This window comes from Pagrus major, chromosome 23 (assembly GCF_040436345.1).
Source record: "Pagrus major chromosome 23, Pma_NU_1.0".
Lineage (NCBI taxonomy): Eukaryota > Metazoa > Chordata > Actinopteri > Spariformes > Sparidae > Pagrus > Pagrus major.
Genome location: NC_133237.1, coordinates 16,558,886 through 16,580,056, shown reverse-complemented (window position 1 = coordinate 16,580,056; position 21,171 = coordinate 16,558,886). Strand labels below are relative to the sequence as shown.

The window sequence follows — 21,171 nt, the reverse complement described above, 5'->3', positions numbered from 1 at the left end:
TTAAATGAAAGTTTGTGCCGAGCCCAGGGTTACAGGCCCTGCCAGCTCTATAAATAGGGGGTCTGTATTCCACAGAGGGGTGGGAGGCTACATGTGGCAGGCAGAATGGGAGTCGTATTTCTAGGGAGCACCCAGAGAGGCTGAGTCAGAGCTCCCTCAGAAAGAAACTGGCATTTATAGGCGGTGTAATGACAGGGAGGTAGGCTAAGACTCCCATTAGACACAGAAATTACACACAGGTCCAGAGAGATGATTATGCATCAGATTCAAGCGATGCATGTCAGAGGGAAGTGGGACTGGATTAGTAGTTACTTAAAATACTTTAACCTGTGATATTAGTGGACTGGTATTTGTGATTTATGGTGTGCAAGGTAATTCTTAGAGAAAATGTTTTAAACACTCCATATAATATAATGTAAGGTAACGCCTAAGTGAAATAAGAAATGTTACAAGCTCTGTATTTTAGTGGAAATGGCCTGATCCTCCCACTCTGACTAATTTGATTATTCTCACTGGGCAGACTCTCTCTATGTTCTGAAATGTTTTCTCTCCCTGTTAAAAAAATTGGATCTTGTGGATTTAAATATGTTTTATTTGTTATTGGATCAGGCTTGATTAAATGGGCCTTGGCGGAGGTATGCCCCCTACTACCATTCTAGTTTAAAATACAACCCCAGATACATTTTAGCATGTAGACATCAACATGTGTGCTGCTGGAGTTTATTAAATATTTTATATTTTTGATATGTACAGCATTTGGTGTTACAACATTGTAAAGGGAACTGTGTGATTCATCTTCTGTTGCACTTGTTAGAGCGCCTTTCCCCTCTTGGCTCGTGTAAAAGGCCTTTAGGTTGATTACCCAGCCAGGGTGGTTTTCTTTTGTCATATTGAACCAATCTCTCTCTCAGATTGTGAGAACGATTGTGGACATTCCAGACAACATTTTTGAACCTGACAGTGGAGAATATACAGTGGAGGGAGTAGTGGCTGCTCTTGTTTTCCTCTGATAGAATGAGGAGATTGATCTCTGGAAACAGTCTTTAATTTCAGTTATAGAACTGCTGTCTCAAGTCTCGTTGATCAGCCGTGAAGTCTACAAAAGAGAATAAAGGTTTCATGCTGTTCTATAGTGAAAGAGCGGAAGTAAGTAGAAGAATTCATTTTTTAGAAAATCAGTCAGCTCTTTTCTATTCCCTCTCTGTATGACCTCAACATCACCCGTGTTTCTTGAGAAAAAATGAGAGTTCAAGAAACATCCATTGGGGATTTCGCTTCCTAATGAATTCCTACTAACACCTGATTTTCACCATTACCTGTTTCATTTTGGATTTGTATTACTTGCAGTGGCACAGCTATGAGCAGTGATTTTGCCCCATCCTATGAATAACAATTCTGTCCAAGATTGCTTTGTGGAAAAGATACTCTGATGATATCATGGTTGTATGACAGTCATCTGTTAGCACTATGTTTGGAACATTTAGGTGGCCCAAACTAAGGACATGGCATATGTATATTTGCAGCAAAGTCAGAGGACGATATTGGTGTGTAAAGATGGCTGTGTCTCAACAGATAAAGCAGGATTAGTGGCTGGATCTCTGGCTCCTCTTGACCACATGTCGAGTTGTCCTTGAGCTAGAAGCTGAACCCCGACAGTTCCCAATGGGAAGAGTGCAAACAGCGCATTGGATAAATAAGGGCTGTCCATTTAAACGAGAACGTCATCATTTGTCAATTTACTTTACCTACTCTAAAATATTTTTCTTTTTTAGGACATTGATCAGATTTCTCGAGATTTATCAAAGACTGCTAAAATATTAGGTGTTGGAAAAACCTTTGACTGTCAGTGTGTGTACACCAAGCCTCATATCTATGATCAGATATGTCAAAATACTGACAAACCATGTTGGGAGCCTGAGGGAGCTGTTGACCTGAGCTCCTGCTAAAGGTCTTTTCTGCTGTGAGAGAAAAAATGGAATGAGACCTGTGCAGATAATGATACCAGTTCTACTCTTACTACTATTAAAGGTGCTATATATAAAGCTTTTAGTTTAAAACATTCACATTATTAACTAAAATTATCAACAGAATGTGAAGAAATAAGAGTTTTGACATTAATTCAAAGATGTCTATGTATTGCGTAACAGGTGTATCCATTGAAGTTAGCATGCTAACTGGCTAGCCCCTTGCCATATTGTACATCAAGAGGTGATGGTCCAATTAGTAAACAACACCAACAATCTCCTGGTGCTCTGAGCTCAAAGTCCGGGCAGAGTTAGCTAATACGACCGCTAGCTGCATGGTTAACTTAGTTTACTAGCTAACAGCAGCTACAGTTAGCAGCAGTTAGTGGTTACCCTGGTGATATGCTGCCCCTGTATTTTTAAATTCAACAAGTGGCTAAATTTTACTACTGCTTACTGCACCTTTAATAATAAAAAAAATAATGATAGTAATAACAAGACTGCACAGCAATATTTACCTTGTAGTATATGTAATGTGTCTTTTCTTTTGATACAAAGACATGCAATCAACACAAAGAGAAAAAACAGCAATGTATTTACAATTTACAAAGAATCACTTCTCTGTGAAAATAGCACTTATAAATATGATTTACATAACAAAATAAATATGTAAATTACCAATGTAGCTTGAGTTTTTTTTCTTCTGTTAAAAAATATGTTACAGAATAAAATTACAATTAGTAATACCTTTCCTTCTCTGGTGTGATGCGAAATAGAGGTCCTTTAAAAACATCATTTATAAAGACATCATTACATACAGCATTGTCATTATATTAAAAAGTGATCTCTATTATGAAATATAAGAAGGGAGTTACAATAGTGAACACTTAAAAGAACCTATACAAATACTCAAAAAAATATACAATACACAATATTTGTCTCCCTTTAAATGTTCATTGCATTGATCTGAGGATTGCTGAACTACTGAGGTGATTTAACATGAATGTGCACCCTATGTTCGGGTCTGAACAGTCCTTTTATAGTGATGTGAGAAAGAGGTATAGATTAGATGTAATGGCACTGTGGTGTATGTATAGGTACTGATAAACCTTAAAGTGTTTCCAGGTTCACTTAAGCACCACAATCAGTTTCAGGCAACGACTAAACCAGGATTTGAGGCATCTTCGCAGCTGTTGAAACTGAAAATACAATGATAAAGTTTGTGTGTGTCAGTTGTTCTTTTTGATATTTCATTAGCAAGGAGTAATATGGAAGCCCTGAGCAGCCATGGGTAAAACCTATTATTTCCTCCTTTTTCCCGTGATAACAAGTTAAGTTTTATTTGTTTTCTTAAGATCAGGAGTTATTTAGGTTATTATCACAAGATAACAACTGTTGTTTTCCTGAGATAACGAAATTTAGCAACCGAGGTTATATTAGACCCAAATCACCGCAGGAACCATTGCATTACATGTGGCAATGTCAGATGAACAATAGCATATTGATCCTTGCATCACTTCTCTCTTCAATCAAGGTCTGATACACGCTGAAATTGCTTTATACCTTCCTGTTGTGGATAATATACACATTAGTGTGTGTCATCTAAGAAGACATTTAAGAAGGCTTCAGCACAATCAAAGTGATTGGAAAAATATCTCTGTATCTCGGTGAAACAATAGTTGTTCTTTTGTGATAATGACATAATTAACTTGTCATCTCAAGAAAACATAAAACTTAACTTGTTATCACGGGAAAATGGAGGAAGTAATATGTTTGACCCATCGCAGTTTAGGGCCTCTGTAGAATAAAATCTGATATTTATCTGTTTGCAGCTTAAATTTCAGTAGCCTGACTATGTGCAAGAAGGTTTATTTGATATCGATGTGTTGGTGTTCCTACAGCATATTCATTAATGTTGCTGGAGACCAGGGTTGGTGTCCCCTGTTACGCTGGGCAAAAACACGACTTGGTTCGGTTTAGGAAAAAAGATCATGGCTTGGGTTGAAATAGACCCGTTCACAATGTTAGCCATGTGTTAGAAAGGATAACCTCTGCCGTGTGAGTATTTTTTCATTCTCTTTCTTTTTCGATTGAGTCGCAACCAGGGCTGCAACTAAAGATTGTTTTTATTTGTGATGAATCTTTTGCATGTTTTCTCAATTAACTGATTAGTTGTTTGGTCTATAAAGTGTCTTCAAAAGGCCAAGATGATGTCCACAAATGTCTTGTTTTTGTCCACAGCCCAAAGATATTTAATCTACTGACACAGAAGAGTAAAGAAACTGGAAAATATTCACATTTAAGAAGCTAAAACCATATAATTTTAACTTATTTTCAACAACTAATTGATCTTTATAGCTGTAGTAGGAACAACAACATGTCGATATCAGATTGTGCATATAAGGAGCGTGTTAATCCAACCTGGTCTTATTAGAGGAGTATTGATGTCAGTTGTCTCTCTATCGCTGAGAGATAAATAGAAAGTTTCCTTCCTGATCCAGTGCTTTTCTCACATTATATTGTCCCTGTTTCTGTCTTGACGTATTTGTGTGATGAGATGTTGTTAGAACCCAACTAATGAACAAAATAATACCCTTATATACTCTATAGTGACTACTTAACAAAGAGAGCATCCTTACGTCATTGTGGCGTTTTCTTTCTTGTTAAACAATGACTAAATATGATCTATATGGAAAGATGAAAATAATATTTATAAAAAAAACATCAATGAGCATCCTTAAAACTGGATTACATTCGTGATATTTCTTTCTTTTAAAAAGCAAAAGATAATTTAAATGGAGAGTAGCAGAGAGTTGTGCCTTGTCGTGGTGGCATGCTGCCCCAGTACTTGTCACCAGGTGTGAGGAAAGGGATTGTGGGACAAATCCAATTGTGTCTGAACATAAGTGAAGCAAAATTCACATTAAGTTCTGAGTTTGTTATTTCCTTTCATTTGGACCTTTTAGGCTTCATAACAGGAATGGTGTTTAAGCCTTGTGCTGTCCCTGCAGGAAAACAGGTAACAGATGTCTACCTATTATTCCATCATTAATTGTTTGGTTCTGGATAAGACACACAACTTTGTCTCAGTTTCTTTGCAAATAAATTCATCCGAACGTACAAGCTGCAGTCTCTTTTCTTTAAGACATATTCTCCACAACATAAGCCCCTGTGTGTGACTGAGGCTAAAGTAAACAGGAGGTCAGAGGGGATTCGACTATAGGTAGAATGGGTTGAGAAGGTGGATGTGTATTTGGAGGTATCAGACATGGGCGACTGGCCTGAGAGGCCAGTCAGCCCTGCTTGGGCTTAGCTTGGAGATACTGTGTGTAGGCGTGTCCCTTTAGCTGCCGCTGCTGAGCATGCCCAGTAGCTTGCTGGGGTCCATGCCCTGCTGCTGTGCCATCTTCTGCACATCGAAGCCCATGTGCATGAGGAACTGAATGACGTTCATTTCTTGCCCTGTGAACTGGTCTCGGATGGTGGGGCAGGTGGGGTTGCAGTGTGGCCACGGGCAGCTGTCGATCAAATGTACAGGGCAGCCTTTGGGCGGGGCCTTGTTGTTCCTGTTATCATGTAGGCTGCGGTCCCAGCAGTGCAGCGCGCGGGGCAGGGAAGTGCCTTTAACTTGCACGTCGATCCAGTAACTGGAAGACAACACAAGAGGGCGCTGTCAGTTCACAAGTAGAAAATCTCAGACACAAAGATCGGCTACTGAATGACTTCATATACTCACTTTCTGGTGATAACTTCATGTGATAGGCACGCTGGAGCAAACATAGCTCTGAAAATAGAAATAAAACATAAATCAATCTGAATCCATGCAGTGATCCTACTTGAATTCTCCTTATATAATGCAGAGTTTTGGCCTTACGGGACGTCTTTGAGTGTATTCCTCAGCTCGATGCCCAGGTTTTGGATGTAGCGCCACTGGCCTTCCTGCACAGGCTGGCCAGTTAGCTGGATGTTGTCCACTGTCAACTGGGCCTCATCAAACAGCCACTGGACAACAAACACAGGGCCTGCACAAGAGGAATGGAGGGAAAAGATTAATATATGATTATAGTATTTATACAGTATCTATATCATGTGCTTTGAGTTTTGTTTTGAGACCCTAAACTCACTTTTTATTGATGGGAAGACTCTATATCCAAAGAAACAGTTCCACTCCTCTCCTTCATGGGCTTGCCTGCACCTCTCTGGGACCACTCCTCCCCAGTACCTGATGGGACAGATATTAGCAACCTGATGATCTCGTCACCTTTCCCAAAAACAGTTCACCTCGCAAAATCTTGACATGTTATGACAATATTCACAGGCTCCCATACTTGATGCCTCTCTTGATGGTCTCAGTGGGAGCACAGCTGACAGCGTCCACACAGTCCGTGCAGTGGTACTGCTTGTTGTCCAGGAACCAGCCAGAATCAGACAGACCTCGTACTTGTATCCCAGTGTGCCCCAGTCCCTCCAGCAGCTCTGCCACATGGTCCACGTTCAAGAGGACCCCAGTACCACCAGCGCTGCACGCAGAAATATGACATATTCTTATTCATACTGGAGCCTGACCACAAACACAGCTGGAAAATTGTCCTGAAGTCACCTTACAAATATCTAGTGGTTTCACACTAACAAATACTGAACTGCAGTCAAATCCACCAGTATCCCCCATATTAATTAGTTTGCAGAGACATTAACTGCCAACAGCAAAGGAATACGGATGAAATGTAGAAGAATTTTTAAACACAAGCAAAATGTTCACTCACAAACATACCTGCTTCCTGCTAATAGGAGAACTTTGGCGTTGTCCAGCCCTTTGTTCAGCAGGTCCTTCACAACCTCCTGAATAATTAGTGAGCCCATAAAGGCATAGCCACCTAAGCACGACACAAAGAGAGAAAAACTGGGGAATTACTCTTTTCTTAAAGAAGGTTACATGTTGTTTTTTTGTTTTAATGATTGAGTCACGTCTTACTCTGCTCTGTTTTGGCTGTGGCGCCGCTCCACACATCGCTCGAGCAGTATGGGATGAACCTGCAAAACCAACATGAAGTTTAAGTTGCTAGCTGTGATAATAAAAAAAGGGCTTTGATGAACATGCAAACATGAGTTAACTTACACCATGTTGGCATTCCACCAGTGAGGGTTTTCCTCAGGCAGCGGAGACAGGATCCCCGTGCCTGCAGAGACAGATCAACATGTATCATTAGACATCCCAGCACTCCCAGACACATCCTCTTCTTCCTCATCATCATTACCACATGGATTACAGTTATTAAACTGCAATGACAGAGGGAGGCGTCTCTGTTCCTGCAGCAGCGGGCGCCAGGTAACCCTACACCGCAGCTACATTATAACGGGGTGTCGGTTGCAATAACACTGCAGATGAGCGCGGATACATCCGATCCTTTTAATTACTGGGGCATTACAGTGGGATCTGGGTGCTTTTATCACCATGTAAGGGGGTCAGGATTTACTGCAGGTGGCGTCACAGTGGTGCAAACTGTACAGACTAGCTGAGGCTGACCTGTTTTAGTTTGGGGCCACTTGGATGAGCTCATCAGTCTCCGCATGGTCTCGTATCGGCTGTCACAGTTCTCCTTGTTGAAGCAGTACCAGCCACCTGGACGTAGATCACACAAGAACATGTTTAATTTGGGCATGACTGGAGAAATCTATCAAAATTGGTGAAATCGGTCGTTAATACTGACCCTCTAAGAATATCAACCACCGTCGGCTGCCTCGAGATTCTTTCAGGTAGTACCTGCAAGAGACCAAAGAATATCAAATCAGCACATCATATGCTTTACTTGCATGCAAATATGTAAGAATATGTGATTACTGATGGTTTATTTTACAGTATATACAAACAAAAGATACAGCCACATCTCCCAATTTCACATGGTGTTCTTTCTTTCTGCACAAACATGAGATAGACACCAAAAAAGTAATACCCTCACTGCATCTACCACCACATGATGGTATCCAGGCACAAAATACAAACACATATGACATCACTTTCATCTAAACAAGGATGTCCTGTTACTCTGCTGATTCCTATCTCTAAAAGGTGGCAGAAAGCAGCAAAATAATGAAATTCCTCCACCATAAATTCAGTGAGAACAATGAGGTTGTGTGTACAGTAACTGATATAGTGATCAAACCGGAGATAAACACCGTCTTGTCCCCTATCCTGTTTGTACTGTAGATGCCAGTAGATGTTTAATGTAGCATCATAGTCTCTCCACTCTGAGCTCATCATTCCTCAGCGGTGTCCTCACACACAAAATCGACAAGGATGATATGATAAAAGATACGGTGGAATAACACAACAGCATTTGGCTTGTGTAGATGTAAACAGACCCACATATATCCAAGATCATTCCCCTTAAATGCACCCTGGACTGGGACTTTAAAAAGAAGTGAATGCATGCTAGAATATCAGAGATGTGTGCTGTATGTCGTCAGCCCAGAAGAGGGCAATGCTATCATGATTCTGCGATGCTGCAGGACCATCATCATCCTTTTTTTCCCTTTTTTTTTTAACAGGATTTGTATTTAATGCCAGGGGGAAAAAATCAAAGATGAAGCAAATTAAAAAAAACTCTGGTGTGTAAAGGAGCTTTAGCCGCAGAAGCAAAATACTCCAAATGTGCTCCTGTGATGCAGAAAGATGTTTTTCTTTTTTAAATTCAATCAGTATCCACCCGACTTTACCGATGACTAAACTCTAGAGGAATTGCCAAAAACATTTCAGTGACTTTAAAGAAAACAGACTTGGCTGAAGCTCTGAGCTGTTTGCTCAGACACTGAATCACACTTTGGCTGCAGTTAATGTCTTGTGCTATTATTGCGAGCCACAGTCAATGATGTAGGCTGAGGACAGTGCACCCTACTTACTACTTCCAAACAACAAAGTGAAGGCGGGCTTGGCACGCTGAACGAGCCAAGAGGGGAAAGGCGCTCTAACAAGTGCAACAGAAGATGAATCACACAGTTCCCGTCTCGTGAATGATTTTTTCTTGTTTGTCTGTAACTGTAACAACATCCCTCTGGAAAATACTGTTAGGGGCTGATGGATTAGCATCTCAACTGACAACAACAGCCATAGGAGTGAATGAAGCGGCCATCTGCCAGTAACTGTCCCCTGCTCTCATCCTCATGCTGCGTCTCTAAAGAGCTTTACGGCGCTAACAGACAGCTCTGTCTACCACTTTGGGGTTTAACAGGAATTAGACGGGATAGAAAATCCATAAAGAGATATGTATAGCATAAAGTCTGCCAGTCACTGAACTGGTCCCAGAGAGGTTTTTATACACGATGGCAGACGGTCATCAAAGCCTCCTGATAGAGGATAGAGAGTACAAGTGCAAATAACTGTAACTACACAACATGATAATGATTAAACAGTGCTTTTAAATGCTCTTCAGTTTAAATACTGTTCTTATGTAGTGGCACAGTTTTTCAGATATTAGAAAACTTTATCTTGTGTTTGGAATCCACTGCTGTTAATGACAATTACCATTTAAAGACATGTATGAATATGAAATATTACACATTATACTGCTGGCTTTTATTTAATTCATCCCCACCTGCTGTAGTATTATTTGTATGTAAAGCTGTCTAAGCTAAGCACACACTTTGACTCCCTGCGACGACTCTATACATAGTTTATGTGTTATACAATAGAAGAGACAGTGGATCTGTCTGATATTAACATGCTTTTAGTGCCAAGGCTTATCCCGCTTCATGCAGGCTTTCTTCCTGCCAAATGCATTTCTGCTTAACAGCAATGTCAGCACTTGATATCATTGCCAACACATGTAGTGATCCATTGTTTACCTCATGGACCACAGACTAAAAGAAATCCTAAACTACTAGGAGCCACTGACAGCAAGAAAACATACTGTTAAACGGCTGTACGATCACATTTCAATATAGTGTGCCCACTGGGTGCAATCATCAGAGAGACAGAGAGAGATGGGCGGGGGTCTGAAAACTTGAATCTAAACTTTCTTCAGAGCAAATCCTGCATTCTAATTTGAAGCAAAGGAAATGAAGCATAGGCCATGTGGCTATCCGCAAATTTCACGCTTCGCTGACGCAAAGCAGCTGTCTATCTTCTCCCGACTGGACCTTATTCTGTCCCAGGACACTGCGCTCTTTTGAAAATGTCCCCATTGATATTTTCTTTATATATTTTTTATTTCATTTTCAGCATTTAAATATTTTAACCAGTTTGGACACAGTTTGGATTTTGCGTCTTTTGCGCGCACTCTGCACTCAGACGAGCATTGTTGCCCTCAGGCCAGATACATGCGGGTTACTTCGGGTAGCAGGATGACCAGCAGGACGGGGTGCGCCCTGCTGAAGCAAAATAACAATTGCTGCTCAGCTGAACCTGCTCGGGCCTGTTAATCACACTGTACATGTGTAGTCTCATGGTACATACCCGGCGGCGCTTCCGTCGTTGCAGGTGACTGAGGTATTTTCCAAAAAGTTCAGCTTCATGTCGTAGTCGAGCTTCTGCGCCGAACACGGGTAGAGGGACTGCGCCAGGTTCTTCACCTGTGTCATGAAGTTATCCATGTTCTCCTCCACGGCGGTGAAATCCAGAGGGAAGCTCTCCGTGGTGTCACCCCGGTCCGCCCGGTATGTGGGAGGAGGTGGTGCGCGTCGCGGTTGTGGGTTGCGGCCACCCCGGAACCTCCGTGCGCACTGAGCTCCGGACTGCATCAGCACCAGCAGCAGCACTGATGAAATCATTCTGATCGATGTCATCTTTTATTAAATGTCCTTCCTCCTGGTGCAACGTCTCGTCAGGAAAAGACAACAAATTAACAGATGGAGCTGAGAAAGAGACGAGAATTACGCACGGTTTAAAATACGCCGCAGCACTTGTCATCCGCTTCCAGAAACCAAACAAAGTCCGTTTAGATTAAAGGAAAACCCCGCTGTATTCTCAGGAGATATCTCAAAACTTTCAAATGTTTCTGTCTTGTACAACTCAAGCGCTGCTGGACCAAGCGCACAAGCCTGAACGACAACACTCGTGCCATGCTCTTGTATTTTATTCAAACTTTCCCCCCTTGTGTGTCCGTCCAGCCAATAGCAGGAGCGGGGCAGGACTCAGGGCATGATCAAGCGTGGCAGACTGCCTCCTTTTTTTTTTTTTTAATTTATAGAGGGAAAAAATGTCCATGCGTTGGTTCTTTTGATCCGCGAAGTTTTATTTGATGTGGTGGCTTTTATTGGCCTTGAAATGCCCATTTCCCATTCCACCGCAAATTTATGAAGTGAGAATACGCATCTTGTTACACACTTGCCTGAAAATCAACTGGGGAAAAAAACAAAACATCATCAAAACTCGTGCAGAGCTCCAACAATATTTGGCCAGGAGGAGAAATGTTGATCTCAATAGACTTTACCTGATTAAAGCAAGCAAAATCCTTATTATTCTTATTTATAATATTATTATACTGATTTTTATTTTTTAAGGCTAATGAATGTATGACACCCCAAATAATCACCTCTAGCTCTGTTGAGTTGATCTTGTTTTCTTAACGTTTATTAAAAAAGGGGGGGATTTGGACACTTTTTTTTTTTTTTTTTTTTAATTCAGACTGGGGCCTCCAAAGATCAAAGCAACCATCACTCTTTCTCCCCCCTCGTCCCTCCCTCCTCAGCCTCTTCCAAACTTTCCTGCTCTACTGTATATTTTAAGTCGAGCAGAGCATCCTGATGGGAAGCCGGCTCTTTTAGTGCAGGAATGCCTCGTTACGGTTGAGGAAGGCTTCCCCCGGACAACCTCTCATTTTAAGGACATGTTGAAGTTGAAGTGCAGTATGCAGAGCTAAAGTGATTAATCATCAAGGTATCATGGTAGCGTTTTGGTGATTTTGATTGAGCTCATTCTTAAGAAGTCATTCAGGTTAGTTTGAAGGAGTTGAACATCAACTGACAACTGTGATACTAACTACTAATGTATACCTTTACATCAGTACCTTTATACCTGTAAATATTTATGTAAGCAACAAGCCACTGACTCTAGAGCAGCTAGGGGGGGGGGGGTTCCCAGCTTGTTTTAATTTCTACACCAGTACCTGAGCTATGGTAAAGGTGCTGCAAAAGACTGAAGGACCACCTGGAATTATTTCCAATGGCCAGTAAAAACAAAGGAAAATACAATGGAAAATATATTCTTTCAGAAAAAAACATATCCCTAATTGATATGGCCGTATTGATGCAGTTTCAGCTTTGGTAGTGAGACTGGAGGCACTAACTGAGAGCCCCAGTGTGCAGATCTGTCACACTAGTTTCTAGAGTTCGCACCCTGTCTTTAGTTAATTTTTGTGGTTTAGTTTATTTTTAGTTCATGAAACAGTCATCTACAGGATTCACTTTGGATTCCACTTTCTTCAATAACTACTTAGGGCCTCACCGACATATAGTTTGGCCGATATTAGCAGCTGATATTGGCCTATGACAGATACTGCGTCGTTGAAAGCACTGCTCAAGAACCACCTCTTTTCTTTGGCTTTTTATCAATGTTAAGACGCTACTACTTAATCATTAGTTTTTACATTGCTCAGGAGTTTTCTCTTGATCTCTGGGTATATGCATGGTCTTTTATTGTTTGTTTTGTTAACCTTATTTATTTATATCTTTTGTTTGTAAAGCACTTTGGTCAACTCGTGTGTTATAGAAACACATTTTGACTTGACTTGACAGATAAAGCAATATGGTCGTTTGTGTTGTCCAATATGCGCTGTTACAAAAATGCTCTTTTTAGAGATTGTAATGCAGAAAAATACTCTTGGAATATTTTATAACTATTAAATTCCAGTAAATTAAAGTTTACTGGTTCTGTACACTGATGTTATTTTAGACAGTTAAGTGTATTTTTTTTACTTTAAAATATCCTGCCTCTGTTACATGTCTTTGTCAAAAGTGTTTTATAACCACATTTTAGGGAAAAGGTGTGTATATTGGCTGAAATATTGATATTGAATCTAATCTTTAGGATTTGTCTACATGAAATTTTTCATTTTAAACTCGAGTCAGTGTCACGAAAATCATGACCATGTACACGAATCCTACTGAGTAGAATTTGTCGGTATATGACCAACAGCTATGATGCTGGCAGTGTTGCAGTCAAGACCACCTTAACTGAGACCAAGTCAAGACCAAGACCAGTGCGAGTCCCACAATGCATCATACACAATAAACCATAGGCACTCCTAAAATTGATCTGATCCGCATTCACATAAAAACATCCACAGGAAACAAGTGAAAATTTCTCTTCATTTGTTAGATAATTAAAAAGCATAGCAGGGGCGAATTTTATGTGTGGTGATTTTACTTTGTTTTCTATAAGCCAACAAACACGAAGGAGCTGAAATCAATGATTTTTATTAAACACATGCAGCGATCAAACAGTTTTTTGCGCATCAAGCATCAGGTTGTCTGGGTGACTCTCGTCTTCCCACAGAAACCATTATTAAGTACAGAAAGTATCAAACAATTATTCAATACAGTGATATCCCTGCAGGGTCCTCTTTGTCTGGGACCACGTAAAAATGAGGTTGATTTCGAGACGATACAGAGACCTTTAAAAAAGTGAACGACACAGTTTTTTTTAATGTTGTTTAATGTAATTTAGTTTCTTGAGATATTTTTGTTTCATGAAGGAACACATTAGCCTAATATAATCATCACAATCATCTACAACTAATGATTATTTTCATCTGTCGATTATTTTCTCGATTAATCGATTAGTTGTTAATAAAATGTCCGAAAATTGTGAAAAACGTGGATTATTGTTTCCCAAAGCAGAAGAAGACATCCTCAAAAGTCTTGTTTTGTCTGCAACTCAAAGATATTCAGTTTAGTGTCATGAAGGAGTGAAGAAAACAGAAAATACTCATATTTCAGAAGCTGGAGTCAAAACTTTGACTTCTTTTTTTACTTGAGAAATTAGTCAACCTGATAATTGGTAATCAAAATACTAGGCAATCAATTTATTTGTTATTGCAGCTCTGATAATCACATCTCATCATATTTATAACTTAGCCAGAAAAAACAGATCTGGTAATTTTCAAAGATGCTCACATCTGCCCCAAACACAAACAGCATCATAACTTTCAAACTGCTTCACATCCTCCAGCCCCCGTGGTTAATCAGTGAGCCTAAAGGATGTCGAAGTGTTTTGGGCCAGGTAAGATGGATATGAAGTCACCGGCGGGACTGATGGTATTCATTGGGTACTTCAAACAGATGCTTGTATAGATTAAAACATGTGGTAGGGCCCAGGAGGAGAGGCTCTGTCACAGATTGAGCCTCGTCACTTTGACCCATACCTCCCTGTTTTATCACACGTCATCCGCAAAAATGTAACCCTTAAATCACTCGCAGATGGACGCTGGCCTCTGACACACACACTACCATGAAGAGATGCCCCGGCGGTGTGTCGAAACGTCCTCTGACCCAAGTGAGAGTGAGCTGCAGATGCTCCGACTTCGAGTGATCTAAATGTGCAGATTCAGAAAGTGAACATGAAGGATTCTGTGTTGAATTTACCTAACAGTATGAGACAGAGCTAGAAGCACTGCTTAGCTTTGCTACTGTTGGTGCGCAGTGGTTTGTTCTCAACTGTGCACCTTGTTTGAACTCCAAGCGCTAAGCCTTTCTGGATTTCACTAGTAATTCTCTCTCTCCCTTTTTTCTTTGCCTCCCATCGCCTGCGTGTAGCGGAGACACAAATTTAACCATGCAAGTCCGAATGGATTAATCCTAGATTTAGGTCATTTGAAAATGACCCAGCTGTTCTGATGGCAGTCCCTCAGAAGTGCCCCCGTAGCTCCCGTAGCCCCCACCCTGACTCCAGGCCTCCTGTGAAAGTCAAGCCTGTCTTTCATCTCCGATCAGTTGCATGTGCCCTCACAGATCCACAGGTTTTACTGCTTAAGTCTGGGCTGGCAGCATTGATCATGTGACTGTTGCCTGCCTGGCGTTTCGACACATCATAGCTCTGTGATCGCTCTCCGTCTGCGCAGCCTGCCAGTTCTGCTCACACATCCCCATCGTCCGTCTGCCCATGTCTGTTAGTTTTGATTTGCACATGCTGTTGTCGAGGGTCCATCCGTGATCATCAAATCCTGCTAGTTGGAACTGTTAGGTCAGGTTACATCAAAGAGATCAGGAGGGATCAGCCTCTTGAAAGGGACAGGCTCTGGCTCACATCATCAGAAACAGGTGGAGGTCCTCATTGGTAGAACAAAGGAGAGATCACCATCTATAAAACTTTTATATTTCATAGAAGAGTTTCTTTAAATTCCTTCAAATTGCCACCCTCTCTTATACGGAGTGCGCAACCTACATAGCACCAGCATAAAACATGTGATATCAGGTTAGAGATTGTGGGACTCAACCGCAGCACTAAATCCCATGAAGGTCACAACAGCAAAGCCTGAGACTTAGTGGTATTATGGCCACAAAGTGTTTAAGTGTAGAAATCTGCTAAAAGCCAGGACAAAAAGGGAAGTGGAAATGTATGGAATACGACTCAGGTGTTACGAATTAGTCAAAAAGTTGTTGAAACCTTCAGCGGTTTTGTGTAAATTGTGGTAATCTTTCTTTTGGCTGTGGCTAACATTTCTCTGCTGCACCAGACTTTGACATTATGTTTATTTCTTGTCAAAGCGAGGTAAGAGTAGAGTCACAATATTGCAGAATAAAATGTAGGCATTTTACGTTTCTGCAAACCACAGATACGTTCATATTTGTACATTACATCTTTATGAGCTGACAAGATGTGGAGGGGATGGTGCTGGCTTGACAGTGGCAAGATGTCTGCCTTGCGATAGACCGCTGTTCGAGACGGCTTTTCAACATTAAGCGCAAAACCACTCGATGTCTTTAATGAGACACGTTCCAGCCATGTTTGTGGCAACACAAACGTATACTTCTGATAAGACAAGGTCGAATTTCGTGCAGTGATTGTGGCAACAAAACCATATACTTCTGATGAGATGTCTGGCAATTTTTCAGCCATGTTTGTGGCAACGAAACTGTATACTCCTGACGAGACGTCAGGATACTTTCCAGCTGTGGTGTGGAGACAGGTAAGCCAAAACATGTTTGTTTTTTTTCCCTAAGGGTTTTTTTTTACGGCAGAACCTAAATATAAGTAGACTATAAGCACAGCGTTGTTGCAACACGAAATTGAAAAGTGCACCTAAAGAAACAAAAAGTTGCAATATATCTGTGATTTTCAGAAACTGTCCCGTAATTTATTCTGGCCATTGGATTGGTAGGTATTCATGTAAAAATATAGATTTCATTAACAAATTAATCTGACTGTAATGTTAGAGAGCTTTGACGTTTTAGGTTGAGAACGCGTTGATCTTCAGCTTCTGTTTTGTGTCACCTCGAAACAAATCCCCGGAAGCAGGTCCCCTTGATTTCATGTTGAAACTGTTGTTTAAAACCCAAAACAAACATGTCCAGAGGTTTTGGCTGTCAACACAGTGTTGGGTTCCTTTCATGTGCCCCCACCACATGTTCCTGATATTAGCCAGAGAATCGGTAAACAACCTTGATCCTGACTCGAGTCAAGAAGTGCCATCTAAGATGTGGATGTAAATGGGGAGTAAGAGAGAGTAAGACAGAAGGGAGACATCTGTCGAGCAGGCTCTCATTTCGTAAGAGGAGGCCGTCTATTGGTTGCAGATGATGCCCTGTTTGATAAAAATGAACTCTTTCAAGATAGGACAGCTCGCATTAGGGGTCTCTCTGGCACCAAGCGGTAATCAAATAGTTCAGCTGACAGGTCAGCTGTTTGTCGTCGATCTTTCATCTGAATGATGGTCACAAAATAGCTGCCACTGCTTGTAAACATTTCTGTCACGTCATTCACACGAGACTAGATGGATGTTTGTGTCCATCAGGGTGTTTTATTCGTGTGTTTGCCTGCATGTGTTGGCGTACAGGAGGATGAGTGAGGTGTACGCCGCTGTCTTGGAGGTACCAGCGCGTGAGCGTGTGGCCTTCCTCCAGGAGTTTTCCATTCATGCCTAGTGCTTGAATCACCCTTTGCAATGCCCTCTGCCAGGTAGACAGAGGAGGGAGCAGAGACCAATTACCATTCGAGACCTGCTATTATTATCATCAGAGAGGCGGCAGCCCTCCTTCCCCTGCGCTTATTCTCATCTCCACCGAGACAGAAGGAGAATCGGGCTCTTTTGTCTCGGAAATGTTTATTTATGCCGCAGATTTGCCAAAGGACATGGAAAAGCCCTTATTACAGGTCATGACAGTAGAGCCACAACACATTATTCATTTTCTGTCCTTTAACCTGGTAGTCTCTTTGGGGAAATTCTTTTGAAGTCCACACCCTGCTGTAAAACATGGTCATTATTCAATTATGTGAGAGCTGTATTTGAAACAGTTTTGAGGCTGTAAAGAAACTACACAGGAAGAGATGAGATTTACCATTATTTTTAAATATTTCTGATCCATTTGGTTGTATAAAGAATACAGATATGAAGGAGAGAGTTGTTGACGTTCAACATGAAAACTCTTGGTGCCAGTTTCTTAGACAGGTATTAAGACTAGTCCGAGACTAAAATCAAAACTCCCTTGAAATAGGCCTTAAAAGACCTGGACTGGACTAATCCTTGTCTGTAATGTTGTGAGTACACGGTATGCGCTTCCATCCACCAAGCTACGGGGACACCATTAGTGCGCGGTATGTGCCTCATTATTTTTGACACTCTCTTAACACCAAGCAGCCGTTTTCTTTTATCCTCTCAGCGAGAAGATGAGGCTACTGTAATCAAAGAAGACAATGATCAGTGCCAGCCTCTTGGCCCGGCCCGGTACCTGCTTTGATGTCATATTTTAGTGTATGGCGGGCTGTGGCCCATGCCAAAGAGCACCCATAGTCGCCAACTGTCTGACAGGCTGCCTTTCATCAGAATGACATCACTCTGCTACTTGATTGCTTTCCACGGGCTCTTCCAGGCCTGGGAATTTTCTCCCAGGAATCTGAAATCATCATCCTCGCCTTTACACCCTCAGTCTCAAAATAAAAAGCTCATCTGAGGCACACATAAGCTTGTGTGGCATACAGTATTCGTATCCAGTAATCTACTGTTCGTACTGCCTTTAGAATTTGTCAGACGTTGCCTTTTTTTCGAAGAGTCTTTAAGACTACTTTGTGATGATAGTGAAACCAGATGGGGCTCAATAAATATTAATAAGCAACATGAAGAGACAAAAGGAAACATGGAAAATGAAAACAACACTGCAATCTTTCAACTCAACATTTACTCTGCCTTGATTTTCCCTCCATGGGGGAGAGAGCAGTGATAAATTACAAGGCAGAACCTGAAGTGTTTGCTTTTGGAGGAAACTGCCGTGTGAGGCGGATATTTATAACCAACTTCTCTGGCTAGCAGCGTTGCCACTCGGCCCGGCGTCAGCTTCACAGGACCACCGTCTGTCTTCACCTGTAGGTTCAGGAGCAGACGAGCCTCTCCTCCCCACATCATACAGACTCTCCTGTAGATGCCCAGAGGATCAAGAGGTGTCTGCGGGCCCCCCTGACCATCCTCTGACTGGAAACTGGAGTTTAGGATTTTCAAAAGAAAAAAGGATCAGAGGGTGTTTGTTTATTCTCAGCAGAGAGGATGTAGAGAATGACTGTGTATCTTCAAGAGGCTGAAGTGGGATAGACAGTACATAACTCATGTGGCTGCCAAGTCCGCTCTGCTCTTTGATGTATTCAGATGCATACGACGCATATCCTCTTACAAACACCAGCAGGTATAATTATCATCGTGTGATCTAATTAGAAACACGGACTGAGATATATTGAAGTCAGTTAAACCGTGGTGGAGTACTACTTCCGACAAAGCCACCTAAGCCGTTAAAATCAGGGTGTCTTCCCACAAAGATCTCCTCTTTGCTCATGAGGTCACCTGTGGTCGGCCAGTGGAAACATTTATTCAAAACAAGGTAACGTATCTGTTTGGGAATATACGGCGCAAACTTCCCTTTCTTCTGTGGCAGGAAGAAGGTGGTCATTTGTGGGAAGAGGAAAGTGTTACTCAGGCTTTACTCACAAAGGGTGAGAAAGGAGCTGTCATCGGGACACATCATCTTGTTTTTTTGATGACTAATGAGCAGATTGCTACCAGCACCTTACGCTATGTCTATCTGGTTTTGATCTGTTGATAACTCACAAGAATCAGTGGGTGGGAGCTCCGTTTGGACACTAAAAGAGCAAGGAAGGTAATAACTGTGAGCTATATATAGATTATTTGTCAATCTATGAGTAATTCCACATTTTTGTCTCCGCTGTAGGTCTTTCAACTGAACAAAGGGAGGATATGAATGCAGGAAAAGTGGAACTACTACCATCAATTAATATTTCTTAAGTGAGGACTACAAACACAAATTAAGGCAAAACATCAGGAGAATAACAAATTCCACCAATGTGTATGCCCTCACATCTGGAGGGCAGGTGTGGGCCTAATTCTCATGTGTCAGAACTTTCTCCTTAATTTACTCATTTAAGAGTCCACAAAAGTAAGAGTGAAGCGGTTGTGTACCTCTGGATTTGATATAGGACAGGATTCAAGTCTTGGGGAAACTAAAAGGCATGTTTATCCCTCTAAATTGAAAGCACGGCAGGCAGGTAGGGGGAGAGGACAACTGTAACGTGTCTGAAGCGTAACCTGTTCTCCGGCCCTCGCTTTGAAACCAGATGAAGATCGGCTGCGGCCCTGAAGTCATTACACCTTCAAAGGTAATTAACACATGGCTTTTGTTTGGGCCCGATGAGCCCCAGATTATGTAGGTACAGATGGTCAGGGGGGCGGACGACAGATACCAAGAGCAAGGTGTGCTTGGATGTGCTTTCATGTCAGCAGGAAGTGCTTGACCCCTGGCCCCCTCCTGACCTCAAATCTAGGCTGTCAACGCCACTTCCTTGAGTGCCCTGTAAAGATTAACATGTGGACAGAGACCAGGGGCCTTCGGACCCCTGCGCGATGAGCAGGAGGACCCAGCTGGCATCTCTGCCCGGCAACACCTTTTGCTAGTTATGCTAATACAAGGTTATTACAGATCAAAAGCTTGTTTCATCCATTTCTACTCGAGCCTTGTGAAGGAAAATGCAACATTAGTTTTTGGATACTAAAGGAGATCAGATAGATGTTTCCTAATGTCCGTCAACAATCAGCAAGTTTTTTTCTGCTCTGCTTTATTGTTGTGAACTTCTGTTTCACTTTGTGCTAAAATAAACTGGCACCTTGCGTATTTCTCGAGGTGGTAAATAGCAGCACTTCCTCCGTTTGCCATCAAAGGGAAGGAGGTCTTGCCTTGACCTTGGAGCCACTTTACCCTTCAACCCCTCTGATCTTTCTCCCCCTACAGTTACTGCAAGAACCCTGTGTAGCATCATGTGTAGGAAGGTATTTTCAGTCTAATACTACCGTAATATACATCTGTGATCTAGCGTGGCTCTGTCAAAAAGTAACAAAATTGACCTACCAGCACATCTAAAGCTCAATAATTAACACGTTAGATCTTGTTTGTTTAATCTGTACAAAAACTGAATTGTATGAACAGCAGTGCGGCGAGAGAGTATGTCTTTTTTCAACTTCAGGTTTTGTGCAATGTTTTTAGAGGGTTCTGTTGACGGATTTTGTAATGTTCATCTACATTACTTCATCTAATTGTTAGATGAAAGAGAGCAAACACGCATATTTCCTGAAATCCGAACTATTCCTTCAATTTTGCCTTTACTCTGAGTCACACTTTTCTCAGGGTGATGAAATACCAAGTCCACATTATAAAGGAGGAGTACTGGGCTCCGGCCAAATTTAAATGATATCCTTACCTCAATTTTGTTTGTTTGAGTCATTGTGAGTTTTTGCTTCAGGATGACAAAGAATATAATCATCCAGGGTGATTCAAGGGTTCGGTAATGCTTAACTCAGGGCTGAAAAATTTCACATGGACACTGTGATGCTCAAATCACAGAGTATGTCAACATGTAAACACATTTGCATTCATTCATTGGTAACATTCAGATTCAGATAGCACCACATGTTCAGTCAGGAGCACCGGAAAGCTCCAGATCTGCATTATCCGTGCTCCCGCAAGCATCAAACACACACACATGCACGCACACAGTGAGCCC

At 41.6% G+C, this 21,171-nt stretch overlaps 1 protein-coding gene across 1 annotated transcript; it reads right to left on the bottom strand.

The window, feature by feature from the left end:
* Positions 1–5,307: 5,307 nt before the first annotated feature.
* notum1a (notum, palmitoleoyl-protein carboxylesterase a) lies at positions 5,308–10,742 on the bottom strand. The gene is made up of 11 exons (XM_073495158.1): positions 10,414–10,742; positions 7,673–7,725; positions 7,489–7,584; positions 7,081–7,141; positions 6,937–6,995; positions 6,736–6,838; positions 6,293–6,484; positions 6,089–6,186; positions 5,839–5,986; positions 5,701–5,748; positions 5,308–5,611 (listed from the first exon to the last, which is right to left on the bottom strand). Exons 1-11 carry the CDS (start codon positions 10,740–10,742, stop codon positions 5,308–5,310), a joined length of 1,491 nt encoding a protein of 496 aa, XP_073351259.1.
* Between the last annotated feature and the right edge of the window lie 10,429 nt (positions 10,743–21,171).